General features: G+C 39.9%; 2 protein-coding genes across 2 annotated transcripts; both read right to left on the reverse strand.

Annotated features, from left to right (window-relative positions):
* Positions 1–3,162: 3,162 nt before the first annotated feature.
* LOC129374657 (psychosine receptor-like) lies at positions 3,163–4,107 on the reverse strand. Its single transcript, XM_055053174.1, is given in 1 exon segment — positions 3,163–4,107. A coding segment is annotated over 1 exon segment (945 nt).
* A 7,241-nt stretch (positions 4,108–11,348) lies between these two features.
* On the reverse strand, positions 11,349–14,690 carry LOC129374758 (B2 bradykinin receptor-like). Its single transcript, XM_055053372.1, has 2 exons — positions 14,584–14,690; positions 11,349–13,751 (listed from the first exon to the last, which is right to left on the reverse strand). The coding sequence occupies exon 2, from the start codon at positions 13,748–13,750 to the stop codon at positions 12,740–12,742; it is 1,011 nt and encodes a 336-aa protein (XP_054909347.1). The 5' UTR covers position 13,751; positions 14,584–14,690; the 3' UTR covers positions 11,349–12,739.
* Between the last annotated feature and the right edge of the window lie 940 nt (positions 14,691–15,630).

Raw genomic sequence — 15,630 nt, forward strand, 5'->3', positions numbered from 1 at the left:
CAACATCTTCTGGCTGCTGGGAGAATTGTGAAGGGAACAAGTGAGGAACAGCAGATGCTGCCTTCATGTGTAAATTCTCTCTTCGTTCTGCTGGTTTTTAGTCTTTTTCAGACCCAGTGAAATGTGCAAGCAGCAGATTTGTGGCCCTGTCGGGGGTCACTGGCTGAGCGGCAGAGGTCACCCTGGACAGGTGGCCGGTCTGTCACACAGAGACTCTGAGACAAATGAACCCAGCGGGTTCCTGAGGCTCGTTAGCTGGACCCCCTGCTGGTGACAGAACTCAGCTGTTAGTTTGTTCCAGGTTGATTCAGACGATTCCCTCCAGAACTCGTCCAGAACCCGTCCAGAACCCATCCAGAACCCGTCCAGAACCCGTCCAGAACTCGTCCAGAACCCGTCCAGAACCCGTCCAGAACCCATCCAGAACCCGTCCAGAACTCGTCCAGAACCCATCCAGAACCCGTCCAGAACCCGTCCAGAACTCGTCCAGAACCCATCCAGAACCCGTCCAGAACCCGTCCAGAACTCGTCCAGAACCCGTCCAGAACCCGTCCAGAACCCGTCCAGAACCCATCCAGAACCCGTCCAGAACCCGTCCAGAACCCGTCCAGAACCCGTCCATCTCTGAACCGGACATTTCCTCGCTGTCGAACTTACTGTTTAATAAATGGATAAATGTGGATCTGTTTTCAAGGATGAACCAGACAATCATCAACACTTTTCCTGGTTTCTTGGCTCAATTTTATGATTTTTTTCATAAAATCAGACAAAAGTCCGTGACATCAGCAGACCTGCTACTCTTGAAAGCACATCAAACTTCTCTGTTTTTGATTGTAGCATTTGTTTGAAAATCATCTCATTTTCTTTCCACTTCACAAACTATAATCTGCTTTTGGTGACATGCAACATTCAACATGTTGTTTGCGTTTGTAGCGAGATAAATGTGAAGCAGCTGCAGTTTGTTGAACAAAGTTTCACACTGGAGACGACAATCCTGCAGGTCGTCGTGTCAACCTGCAGAAATGTACATTTTAAATTCAAATCTTCAGCTCTGTTTTCCCAAACTGATGTTGTTGAACTTTATGTTCATCTGAACTCTATAATTAACAAGTTTTTAATGATTCATGTTTATTAGATTCTGCTAAATGAACACAGTGATGAATATTAGAGGAAACACTTGTGAACATATATAATAATATTATCAAAAACAAACAACTCCACTTACCGTAATTATTTTAATCAGCAATGAATTCTTACTGATTTTATCTAATAAAATCAATGTTTTCATTTCCTGGGAAAATCATCATAAGTAACAGAAATAGAGGCTTGCAAATATTGATCACAGTGTAATTTATCTAAATAATATTTTTATATAACGAGTGAAAGTTCCTCAAATAATTTTCAATAATGTTCTTGTTTATTGAACGTCTGTGGGTTTAGATAGACTTTATAAGCCAAAATAGAATCTTGATTATCGTCATCAATGAGAGGAATGAAAGTTTGGCTTTAGATGATTCTCATTCAGTGAACAAATGTTTTTATTCTGCCTGGCATCACAGAAAAATATGAAGTTAAACTGCAAATCAGTGTGGCTGCATTTCCTACAATGTCCACCAGAGAGCAGCATACATCCACAGGTCTGTTGCAAACGTTTCACAACCACAGAGTGAATAATATTTACAGTTTAAAGTGGGACGTTTTCCCTTTTAAGGATGGAAATTATTAAAGTCTCTATTTTTGCTTAAAACGTTCAGAAATGTGAAGAAACTGAAAACTAATAAATGCATATTAATCAAATTTGCAAAGGAATAAACTGTGATAATATTTGTTTGTCATGGATATTTATCTGTTAATGCAGTTAAACAGAAATTGGGCTGAATAAAGCGTCTGTTATAAAAACAACGAAAGGTGAAAGGTTAAAATCAGTTGATGTTTCCCTGCTGGGCAGATGGAAAACAAACGTTCCTGTTAGCAGAATCACAGCAGAGGTTCTGCTGATAAAGTTCGTCCTGCAAACTGATTTTAATTAAACTACCAAACCTGGTGGGAGAAATGAAAACATAAAGTAAAAATGAAGGATGGATCACAGGAAGGCCTGGAGTTTCCAGGATATTTATTCACATCTCAGCAGTATGTGTGTTCAACACTGAAACATGACTATAGCAACTATTAAACATTGAAATATTTATATTTACCTAAAGCAACATATTTCCCAAAACAGAGTAATAAACTGAGCTGTGACAGTCAGGAGGCCGGAGTTCAAACCGTCGTCTCATGGTAACAATTGCTCATTAACTGGTCCAGTTATTAAAGAGCAGAGACTGCAGCACCTTATCGCTCCTCATCCTGCAAATACAGAAAACTGGACAGAAAAACCTGGCAAAACCTGAGGAAACACAGGAAGCCAAGATAAAAGCCTGAACCGGATCGTCAGGATGGGATTCATGTGACCATATGAATACAAAACACATTAAACATAGCATGAGTTACAGCATCCATCAAAAGGTTCAGATCATTTTAAATGGTTGACCTTCACACTCCTCTTCAAACATCAGTTAAAAGGTTTAGAACAACAATTTTTCTTTTTTATGCAATTTTATTTCTCAGCGTTCTATGAAATGCAGGTATAGATCATCTTTATAAAAACATCAAAGTCACCTTTGGTTGAAGAGCTGAATTAATTTGTGATATTTCTTCTACAACAGAAATCCGATAATCTTCAGGATGTTCTTGTCTTAATGTCCGACGCCTTCATGTTGTTTCCAGTTCATCCTGAACCAGTTTGATGGTTTTAAAAACACACTGGCCATTCTGGTTTGGGTCATTATGTTGCATTAAACTGAAACTAACTGCAGGCTGCTGCTGCAGTTTCTCTCATCCTGCAGCAGCCATCGACCCTGGAACCAGAAAACCAGAAAACCAGATCCAGACGGTGAAGTTTCCTCCTACATGAGGACCTGATGGCGTCGAGGTTTTGGTAGTAATTAAATTAAAAGACAGAAAAATGAGTTTCCTGACTGGACGTCTGACTGTAGAGACAGGATGAAATGCTTCATCATCCAGGAGGAATTTAATGTCCACTTATGTTTATGTTCAGCTTAAACATTCAAATCAGTGGGCAGCAGAATGAAAACCTGCTGATTCTGCAAAAACTTTTCCTCTTTAAGTGATACAGTTCATGACTTCTGTCCTTTTCTGCTTCCTGAAGAAGAACAGCAGAGCCTGTTGGATGTTTTCCTGCCCTGTTCTGGTGATGAAGCAGTAGAGCAGAGGGTCTGCCAGGCAGTTCATGGTCGATATAGCAGTGCTGACCTTGTAAATGTGGAGGAACCATTTAAAACTCTCGCAGCCGTCCAACAGCATGCGGACCATGAGAGCAACATGGATCGGTCCGAAGCAGACCAACAGGCAGAGAAGAACCACCGTCAGCAGCTTTGAGATCCGCAGCCGTTCCTGGTCCATCGTGGCTCTGTTGGCTTTCACTGCCAGGCGCGTCCTCCGGCTGGAGAAAAACACGATCAGAACCGGAACCACGAAGCCCAGCACGAAGCGAGCGATGCTGGCACTAGACAGCGGCAGGAAGATATCGTAGCACAAAGAGAACATGTTGTTTTCATAGTAGGAGTCCGCCCAGGTGATGGTGCACACATTGAAGCCCATCACCAAAACCCAGACGGTGACGGAGATCCCGGCGGCGGTGCTGACCTTCCTCATCCAGCCGAACCTGAGCGGATGAACCACGGCCAGGTAGCGGTTCACAGCGATGCAGCAGAGGAGAGCCTCACTGGTGTAGAAGTTGGTGTAGAGTGAGTAGATGGAGGCCAAACAGACGTAGCCTCCGTGGGTCCAGACGCCTCTCCACAGGAAGTCCATCCACAGCGAGAGGCCAAAGGTGAAGGTCAGGTCGCTCAACGCCAGATGGAAGAGGTAAACGCCAAGGTCGTTCTTCTGCCTGATGTGCTGACACGACACATACAGGGAGAAGGCATTTGCAGGGATGGAGAGGATGATGATGGTCAGGTACTAGAGGAGGAAGAGCTTCCTCCTGAGCGGCGTTTCCACCGGGAAACATCCTGAAGCGTTGGCCGCCAGAGTCAGGTTCTCCATGACCTCCGACCTCTGGAGGAAAACAGGAGGAAGAGAAACAAACAGCAACTGATGGAAAACCTTTCCATATTAACTGATGCAACATTCACTGAGTTCACTGTGTGTCAGATTAATAGGGTAAAATATTAAAGTTCTGTCTGCCGTTTCTTAGTTTGACTGAACTGCTTTAAGAAGAGAGTTTGGCGACATAAAGATAAGATTTGTTACTATTTCACATCTAAATACATTCAGATAGTTTCTCTTTCTGATGTTTCCTCCAGTTTCTTTCTCTCAAGTCCATTCAGTTCATTTGGATGTTGCCAATAATGCCTCCAATCAGCTCACTTTGTCATAATACTTTCATGCTCTTAATAAGGTCCAATGTGTTTAAAATGAGAAAACGCACATCTGTCACATCCTCTGGTCAGTGTCTGCTGTTTGCCCAAATTTATCAGAGAAAAATTATTTAGAGGCCACGTCCCAAACCATGTTGGAGCCAAACTATCAAAATCCCCAGAACTAACTTTATAATCCTACTGAACGGTGGTCACAATGTAGAGGTCACAATGTAGAGGTCACAATGTAGAGGTCATAATGTAGAGGTCATAATGTAGAGGTCATAATGTAGAGGTCACAATGTAGAGGTCACAATGTAGAGGTCACAATGTAGAGGTCATAATGTAGAGGTCATAATGTAGAGGTCATAATGTAGAGGTTATAATGTAGAGGTCACAATGTAGAGGTCACAATGTAGAGGTCATAATGTAGAGGTCATAATGTAGAGGTCATAATGTAGAGGTCATAATGTAGAGGTCACAATGTAGAGGTCATAATGTAGAGGTCACAATGTAGAGGTCATAATGTAGAGGTCATAATGTAGAGGTCACAATGTAGAGGTCATAATGTAGAGGTCATAATGTAGAGGTCACAATGTAGAGGTTATAATGTAGAGGTCACAATGTAGAGGTCATAATGTAGAGGTCACAATGTAGAGGTTATAATGTAGAGGTCACAATGTAGAGGTCATAATGTAGAGGTCATAATGTAGAGGTCATAATGTAGAGGTCACAATGTAGAGGTCACAATGTAGAGGTCACAATGTAGAGGTCATAATGTAGAGGTCATAATGTAGAGGTCACAATGTAGAGGTCACAATGTAGAGGTCACAATGTAGAGGTCATAATGTAGAGGTCACAATGTAGAGGTTATAATGTAGAGGTCACAATGTAGAGGTCATAATGTAGAGGTCATAATGTAGAGGTCACAATGTAGAGGTCATAATGTAGAGGTCATAATGTAGAGGTCACAATGTAGAGGTCATAATGTAGAGGTCACAATGTAGAGGTCATAATGTAGAGGTCATAATGTAGAGGTCATAATGTAGAGTTCATAATGTAGAGGTCATAATGTAGAGGTCATAATGTAGAGGTCACAATGTAGAGGTCACAATGTAGAGGTCACAATGTAGAGGTCATAATGTAGAGGTCATAATGTAGAGGTCATAATGTAGAGTTCATAATGTAGAGGTCATAATGTAGAGGTCATCATGTAGAGGTCACAATGTAGAGGTCACAATGTAGAGGTCACAATGTAGAGGTCATAATGTAGAGGTCATAATGAGGTCATAATGTAGAGGTCACAATGTAGAGGTCATAATGTAGAGGTCACAATGTAGAGGTCATAATGTAGAGGTCACAATGTAGAGGTCATAATGTAGAGGTCACAATGTAGAGGTCACAATGTAGAGGTCATAATGTAGAGGTCATAATGTAGAGGTCATAATGTAGAGGTCACAATGTAGAGGTCATAATGTAGAGGTCACAATGAAGGTCATAATGTAGAGGTCACAATGTAGAGGTCATAATGTAGAGGTCATAATGTAGAGGTCACAATGTAGAGGTCATAATGTAGAGGTCATAATGTAGAGGTCATAATGTAGAGGTCATAATGTAGAGGTCATAATGTAGAGGTCATAATGTAGAGGTAACAATGTAGAGGTCATAATGTAGAGGTCACAATATAGAGGTCACAATGTAGAGGTCACAATGTAGAGGTCATAATGTAGAGTTCATAATGTAGAGGTCATAATGTAGAGGTCACAATGTAGAGGTCACAATGTAGAGGTCATAATGTAGAGTTCATAATGTAGAGGTCATAATGTAGAGGTCACAATGTAGAGGTCATAATGTAGAGGTCACAATGTAGAGGTCACAATGTAGAGGTCACAATGTAGAGGTCACAATGTAGAGGTCATAATGTAGAGGTCATAATGTAGAGGTCATAATGTAGAGGTCACAATGTAGAGGTCATAATGTAGAGGTCACAATGTAGAGGTCACAATGTAGAGGTCACAATGTAGAGGTCATAATGTAGAGGTCACAATGTAGAGGTCATAATGTAGAGGTCACAATGTAGAGGTTATAATGTAGAGGTCATAATGTAGAGTTCATAATGTAGAGGTCATAATGTAGAGGTCATAATGTAGAGGTCATAATGTAGAGGTCATAATGTAGAGGTCATAATGTAGAGGTCACAATGTAGAGGTCACAATGTACAGGTCATAATGTAGAGGTTATAATGTAGAGGTCATAATGTAGAGGTCACAATGTAGAGGTCATAATGTAGAGGTCACAATGTAGAGGTCATAATGTAGAGGTCACAATGTAGAGGTCATAATGTAGAGGTTATAATGTAGAGGTCATAATGTAGAGGTTATAATGTAGAGGTCATAATGTAGAGGTCATAATGTAGAGGTCATAATGTAGAGGTCATAATGTAGAGGTCACAATGTAGAGGTCACAATGTAGAGGTCATAATGTAGAGGTCACAATGTAGAGGTCATAATGTAGAGGTCATAATGTAGAGGTCATAATGTAGAGGTCACAATGTAGAGGTCACAATGTAGAGGTCACAATGTAGAGGTCATAATGTAGAGGTCACAATGTAGAGGTCACAATGTAGAGGTCAAAATGTAGAGGTTATAATGTAGAGGTCACAATGTAGAGGTCATAATGTAGAGGTCACAATGTAGAGGTCATAATGTAGAGGTCATAATGTAGAGGTTAAAATGTAGAGGTCATAATGTAGAGGTCACAATGTAGAGGTCATAATGTAGAGGTCACAATGTAGAGGTCATAATGTAGAGGTCACAATGTAGAGGTTAAAATGTAGAGGTTATAATGTAGAGGTCACAATGTAGAGGTCATAATGTAGAGGTCACAATGTAGAGGTTATAATGTAGAGGTCACAATGTAGAGGTCATAATGTAGAGGTCACAATGTAGAGGTCATAATGTAGAGGTCACAATGTAGAGGTCACAATGTAGAGGTCACAATGTAGAGGTCATAATGTAGAGGTCACAATGTAGAGGTCACAATGTAGAGGTCACAATGTAGAGGTCATAATGTAGAGGTCACAATGTATAGGTCACAATGTAGAGGTCACAATGTAGAGGTCACAATGTAGAGGTCATAATGTAGAGGTCACAATGTAGAGGCATAATGTAGAGGTCACAATGTAGAGGTCACAATGTAGAGGTCATAATGTAGAGGTCACAATGTAGAGGTCATAATGTAGAGGTCACAATGTAGAGGTCACAATGTAGAGGTCATAATGTAGAGGTCACAATGTAGAGGTCACAATGTAGAGGTCATAATGTAGAGGTCATAATGTAGAGGTCACAATGTAGAGGTCATAATGTAGAGGTTATAATGTAGAGGTCATAATGTAGAGGTCATAATGTAGAGGTCACAATGTATAGGTCATAATGTAGAGGTCATAATGTAGAGGTCACAATGTAGAGGTCATAATGTAGATTTCATAATGTAGAGGTCACAATGTAGAGGTCATAATGTAGAAGTTATAATGTAGAGGTCATAATGTAGAGGTCATAATGTAGAGGTCACAATGTAGAGGTCATAATGTAGAGGTCACAATGTAGAGGTCATAATGTAGAGGTCATAATGTAGAGGTCACAATGTAGAGGTTATAATGTAGAGGTCACAATGTAGAGGTCACAATGTAGAGGTCATAATGTAGAGGTCACAATGTAGAGGTTATAATGTAGAGGTCATAATGTAGAGGTCACAATGTAGAGGTCATAATGTAGAGGTCACAATGTAGAGGTCACAATGTAGAGGTCACAATGTAGAGGTCACAATGTAGAGGTCATAATGTAGAGTTCATGAGTTAAATTACAGAAGTTCAATTGAATTCATTCATCAGAGCTCCACAAACAGAGTTATGATGTTTTTCTTATTGGAGCGTTGAACTTTTGGATGAAATGAAACATTTCTAACATTTCTAACATTTCAGTTCTGGTGAAAGGATCCACACTGACCCGACCGGAGGACACTCATCAAACATTAGTTCTGGACAACAACTTGGATAAAAGAAATAAAATACTATTTTTAACACATGAAGAACTAAGTTCAGTTTTTTCAGGTTTAAAACTCAAAGCTGATTACTCACAGTTTCTACCTGCAGCGTAGTTTAGTCCCGCTTCATGTTTCTGTCCATCAGGAGAAAAACAAACAGAGGCCAGTTTTAATCTGCACACATAGTGAGAGGCTTCATGTTTGTGGCGTCGTTACGTTGGTGATGATCATGACTGGCTGTCGGCTGTCGGTCATTATTGCCATGTCCACAGAGCACTTATCAGCTCTACATGTTCCTGTTTAAAATAAAGCTCTTTTACCTTCAGCGCGTTTAAAACCTCATGTCTTTTTCTGTCTCCACAGAAACGACAGAAAGTCTCTGAGTTGAGTTTCTCTTTGCTGCTCATTGGAAACATGGAGTTGCCTGAAACATGTTGCAGGTCTCTGGTTGCTCTTCAGTGTTGCTGTTTCATGAAGGATGGACGTGGAGGACAACAGCGCCCCCATGTGGCGAATCGGGAGAACATGCATGCAGAGTTTTTAGTTTTATTCTCCAAAATGAAATGAAATTAAAAAAAACAATGAGAAGATTAGAATGTTATATAACACCATTAAAGGATATTTAATACAGAAAGGTGGGCCTGTTTACTGCTTCAATGCAGCGTGGCATGGAGGACATCAGGCTGCGGTTCTGTTCAGGAAGTCCAGGTTGTTTTAATAACAACTTCAGCTAAACTTAGAAAAAATTCCTTTTATTAGTAACCAAGATGTGTGACCTTTCTAAGTTTGGAACCAGGTAGTTTAGTTGAGGTAGAGATGACAACATTAAAGCTTTCTAATGCAGACACAACATATCAGGCTCATCTTCTGAAAATAGAATAAAATCATTAAAACAATCTCACAATGCTGATATCTGCTTTTTGTGCACTTTTTTCTACCACAACTTTTCCTTCCACTCAGTTTTTTTTTTGGAATATATGAATACAATAATTTGTGAAGAGTTAGCTATTTTCGAAATTAACTTGTGTGTGTCGACCCGTGAAAAACAAACAAGCTGTAAGTGATGAAAACACTGAGAACAAACACAGACACCAACATTATTTCTTTATCTTTAGTTTCTCATTGGAAGACGTTCTTTAGCGTTATTTCAGCTTCAGCGCGATTCCACATACCACCGCTGGGGGGCGTCTGTCGCATTGGTGTTTGTGCACGCAGAAGAAGAATAAACCTTCCTCGATGCTAATGGAAGCGCAACGTTTGTGTGTCATGTTTTCTGCCTCTCAGGTCAGTAAAATGTATCTTGATGCATAAATGTTGATGACCTTTAGGAGCTGAAGAGGTTTTTGAATCGGGAGTCAACTAGTGAGTCACGTGATGCAGTTTGTGATGAGTACTGTGTAGAAAACGGGACATAAGTCTGGAGGCTAATTGATGCTAATGCTAGCAGACTGTTGAGCAGCTGAGAAACAGCAGCAGGACTCCTGGATTCACTGAACTGTTGGATTTTGTACATTTCGCTGTTTTAATGTCTTTATCAGTGAAATGGAGTTTCTTTCTGAAAAACCAGTGAAACCATATTGTTACCACATTGTGAACTAACGGCTGTTGATGAGCAAAGCTTAGTGAACAGACCAGCATTAAAGGAGCATTGCACCTTTTTCAGTTTTGTAGGTTTTTGGTAACGGATAAAATACTATTATTCAGTAAAACAATACAGTTACAAGCTAAGATGTTTAAATATTAAAGTACATTTTATCTGTACAGAGTTAAAGTTGTGAAAGCTGTGAATAGTTAATTCATGTGCTTTTATTTTGATAGTTAAAAATGCAAAAGGTTTGAATAAACAGTACGTCATATGAGAACAATAAACCTTCCTGTTACATGTTAATGGAAGTTCAATGTGTGTTTCATCTTTTCTGTATCACAGCGTCAAACGTTGAGAGGACAAAATAACCACACACCCTCAGCTCATCCAAGGTTGCCAGGTAACATGTGAATTACTTTGCTTTAAGTATCAGTGTCATGTGAAAAGAGCAGTCTACCTACTGATATATGCGTACATATAGTGCTGCAGAGGCTTGTTTCCCTGCACTGAAAGTGACATTGACCAGATAACACACGCAGCTGTTTACAGTTCTGCCACAATATGTTGACATTTAGGAGCTGACAGGTTGCCAGGTCAGTAACAGCTCACCAAGTAAAGACTCATGTTTTCTCCCTGCACAGCATACAATGTGGACAAAACACAATATGTGGAGATTTAATTTAGGAATTATTCTCTTGAGATCATCTGTGTAGCTGGGAAATAGAAAAGATGAAATATTCCCACTAAACTAATAAAAACTCTTGGAAGATGTGTTGCTTAATTTGCAGAAGGAAAAAAGAAATATCCTCCAGAGAAAATTACTCTTATTTGGGTTGAAAAAGTTCTTACAACAAACAACTTTGATATAAAATAAAGACTTAACCTGAGGCTGCCATGGTGTCACACGTTAAAGTGTTTCTGAGTCACCAGAACAGGAACGTCTGTTTCAGTCACAGTAAATATTTCTAAATTAACTCCAAGAACGATCAGAGCTTTTTGAAACTTGGAAAATGAACTTCTGATGATTAAACAACAGATTAAAAACTATAAATATTTTTGTTGTTGAGCTCAGGTGTATATTCATTCAACAATTTCACAGCAAAAAGTAGATTTTTATTAATAGTATTTACTGATCAATAGTCAGACCAGCTTGCATATTTAATCAGAATTCATAACATCTGAAAATTATAATGATGAACTTGTGAAAGACATTTATCAGTGAAGATCATCACATCACAACCCCTTAGAGCAGGCTGGGTAAGTCTAATTGGGGTGTTGTAGAAAAATCTTATCCAAGCAGCGTTAAGGTGAAAATCTCTGTCAGGTTTATTAATAACATGCATATGATATGAGAGCTTACAATACAGGACACTCAGCGGGTCAGAGTAAAAGTTGAGAGTAAAGCCCTGGCAGGCAGAGTGAAGCACAAAGAGTCATAAACTCATAGACTGATGTGTTTCTGTCTGGACCTCCAGGTTAGCCGATGTCGGCCGTGGAGCTCACACAACTTCATTTGGATTAAGCATTACAATAAAAATATTCCATGACATGAACATCAGTTTAACAAAATCATAAGATAAGATGCTTCTATCCTGAAACTTCTAGATGCACCTCTGATCCAACACACCTGAATCAAAAGGCTGAACTCCTTCATCCGTCCTTCCTGTCTGGTCTGGTCGCCACCAGGCCTGTTGGAGCAGGGATGTGTCTAAAAGCTGCAGGAGTGAGGCTCTGCTGCACTGAACATACTCCAGACCCATAATAAAACCGTGAAACAGAACACTCGTCGATGGTCGAGCTAAATGTGAGAATTAGCTGTTTGCACCCATCCTTGTCAAGGCGATGCTCTCCAGCGCTGTGACTCAGTCAAAGTGCAGAAAGTTAAGACAGAAAAACAGTTTGGAAGACATTTAAATACATCAGTAGAATAAATACTGGGTCTCCTGAGCTAACTGTACTAATGTTGGCACATTGCATGGAGGTAAGGTTAATAAGTCTTGGATTACAACTTTATATTTCTGAAGTTAGACGACAAGAATCTCTGTAACAAAGCAGGATAAGTAGAGCCTGCACAATGCACTCCAATGTCTGCTTCCATTATCCTGATTCAGTCCATTATTTCATTATTTCAGTGATATACAACATGCGGTAAAGCTGTTTAATTATGTAGCAGAGTTGTTATTGAATTATTCTGAAAGCACTTAAAATAACAGTGGGTGTAGTAGAATAAATGATTTTCACTTCATGCAAGACGTGTTAACAAATAACCAGAATAAAGAAAAACAAAGAACTGAACTGGCAAATAATCATAACTTTAGTCATATCTGGACTCTAATACTGACACATTCATAACATCCTCCTTACATTTTTTTGTTGCACAAAAATATCAGTAAGCATACCTTGGCTTGTAAAAGTTAAAACTTTTACAGAAACAAGACAGTATTTTTCTTTCTTTAATTTCTCTGCAGAAGTGTTGGCCTCATGGTATCACTGTCTGTACATCAGATCATAAAGACCACTCCAAAACCTGAAGGCAATGAAGGATCAATCTGAGGGTCACTGAGTGACATGTCTTGATTTGATGTTACCTTCTACACAAATTACAATTGGTGATCATTCCTCCAGCTAACAAGTTTAATTTTTAGTTTTCTCAAAATAAAAAAAGCAAACTCATATCATAGTTAATAATCTGTTAGGATTTAACACTTCGCAGAATCCTTGTGCTTGCAGTTGTCAGCCTGATGGTTGCACTGCGTTTTTGGTCCCACTGGTTGATGAGTTCCTTCAGTTTGTCTCTGAAGTTTCTTCCGACAATGACGTAGAGAATGGGGTTGGCAACGCTGTTGAAGAACGCCAGATAGGTGAAGAACTGCCCACAGAAGTGCTGGATGATCTCAGAGCTGCACTTTGCCAGGATCCTGGCCTTGTAGAGCCAGGTTGGGATGGACCGCAGATGGTACGGGACCCAGCAGATCAGGAACGCCAGCAGGACAGCCAGGACCAAAGCGTTGGCTTTTTGATCCTTTTTCCTCATCTTTACTCCTTGGATAGATCTGTTCCTCAGAGCTTTGAGGATTTTGGCAGTGCAAAAGAAAATGATGGAAATGGGAATGAAAAACCCCAACACCAAAATCATCCACTCAGTCGCCTGGAGTAAAGTTTCATCAAGTTCACTACAGGAAGTAATGTTTTTGTCAGGTGCCAATTTCCTGTTGATAAATTTGGGAATACTAAGACTTAATCCCAGAATCCAAACCACAACACAACAAATTTTGGCAAATTTTGGGCGACGCATTTTTTCAAGGGACAGTGGATGAACCAAGGCCAAATAGCGATCGATGCTAATCAGAACCACGAAGTAGATGCTGCAGTAGACGTTCATCAGGATGCTCACATTGACCATTTTGCACATGGCAAGACCAAAAATCCAGTCAAACTTATGATAAACGTTGGCGGCCCAGAAGGGCAGGAAGGAGACCAGGAACAGGTCGGCAGCAGCCAGGTTGCTCAGGTAGATCTCAGCCACGGTGCAGGGCTTCTTATGGAGGACGAAGACCGTCAGCACAAAGATGTTCAAAACAATTCCCAGAACAGAGATGGACAGGATGTACGCTGTGACGCCCAAGTTGTTGAATTCAAGTGAGCAATTATTAGAATTTGACTGGTTTCCATCTTCAACCATAGAACTGATGTTAGCCACCATTCTGAAGAAAGATGCAAGCAAAAGGAACAAAAGAAAACATTAAACAGCTGAGGAATTCATTTCTGCAGCATATTAACCGACTCCGTCATCAATGATGAACAAGGCTTGGCCAGAGTTCGTACTGAATGACTGGCTTCCTTATTTGCTCTAATTCTGCAGCAAGAAGCAAGTCTGATTAATCCTTCAATCATGTTTAGTGTTGATTGGATCCAAATGCAGACAGCTTGAAGCTGTGAGTAGTTGGTAGCAGTTAAATAAAAAACATCAAAACAATGACATCACAATGATCAAGAGCAGGAAAAACCATGGAGTACAACGGGAGGATCCGAGAACCGGGACTCATTAGAAAACGAGGTTCAGGTGTGAGCAGAAAGCAGGCTGAGGGGGAGACATGCACAGGGCGAGTAAACCCCAACAAGGAGCCGGGGAAACGAATCTAACTTGGACAAAAAGTCATCAAACTCAGGAAATAAACCAAATCTAACTAACAAAGAGCTGACTGAACTAAAGTAAAACTGAAGCAAGGCTGATCTAATCAAAAATAAGAATAACTCAGGCAAACAAAAAAAAAAACAAATGAACAAAACCAGAAAAACCCAAAACAACCCAAGATACGTCAGTCTGTGGTTCAAGCCTTTAGTACTGCACTGCAACAGTCGACTGTATACCGACATAAATGCTTTAGTCGGTACAGGCTGACATGCCGAAGAAGTCCAAACAATTTAAGAGATTGTTGTATATCTGTTAATTTTCTAATTACCCGTAAATGTTGCAGAATGTTTAACATTCATGAATAAAAGCAAAAAAAAGCAAAGTATAAATTTGTTGCATACCTTCAGGTGGACAGACCAATTTCTCCCAATGGAAAAAGCAGCAACCCTCCTGCAGCGCCGATGTTTCTCACTACTGTTTGACAAGGACTTGCTTGTTGAAGGAAGCATCTGATGCTGAACAGATATCTGAAGTTAACGTTTGCTTCTTTCCCACCCCTCTCCTCCTACTGGATAATGACTGCCTTTTTTCTGCCAGTGCATTGAATGTGGGCTGCTGTGTTTATTTCTTGTAACAATACTTCTTGGCATGTTATACAATTGGAGAAACTGTTTATGTCACTTTACATGGTGTTTTTTCTGTCAGGAAAGGAATCTGTGGGTTAAACCGATTAATTAAGAGTGTGGGGTTATAATCGTGAAAACATATACTCCTTTGCAACCAACTGAGATGATCAATTTATCCTGTCTACCAGGAAGAGAATTGAGAGGGATCATAAAGCAAACAGGACACATTTTCTCACAGAAACTGAGAGTCTGACACCACAGACTGTCCAAAGGCGATGTCAGTGACCAGGAAGTTTTACAGAAATATAAAAAAACTAAATTTAATCATTTCTGTGCTCAGATATTTTGTGTGAAAAGATAAGTGAAGGCAAGTTAAAAGCTCAACAGTGTACCAGGTTCACATGCAGACATTTGACAGCTAAACAATGTGTGTTGACAAAGGAATTGGACAGTGGCTTCAGCCTGAGTCAATTTTCACCGGCTGACTCTGGAGAGTGTGTGGAATGTGCCGAACACAAAACTCCCCAGAACATTAATAATATTTGCACAATTCGAGTTTGTTTTTATTGAGTGAAAGTGAAGAAATTATGTCATAATGCATGTTTTAGCCTCTTGGGAAAATCCTGATAATGCATGTTTACAAAAGTTCAGTCAGTCAAACAGTTTGTCTGATTTAAACACATCTCATTTCCTGAAATGACTTCATAACAAAGAGTAAACCAATCAGCCATTATAAAGAGTTAACTGGATGTGATGACAGAAAAACAAAGTCGACTTGGTTCTTGTTTGTATTTTAATGAGATCACTGCTTCCATTTAAATC

The sequence above is a fragment of the Poeciliopsis prolifica genome, unplaced genomic scaffold (genome assembly GCF_027474105.1).
Source record: "Poeciliopsis prolifica strain line A6 unplaced genomic scaffold, Auburn_PproV2 SCAFFOLD037, whole genome shotgun sequence".
NCBI lineage: Eukaryota > Metazoa > Chordata > Actinopteri > Cyprinodontiformes > Poeciliidae > Poeciliopsis > Poeciliopsis prolifica.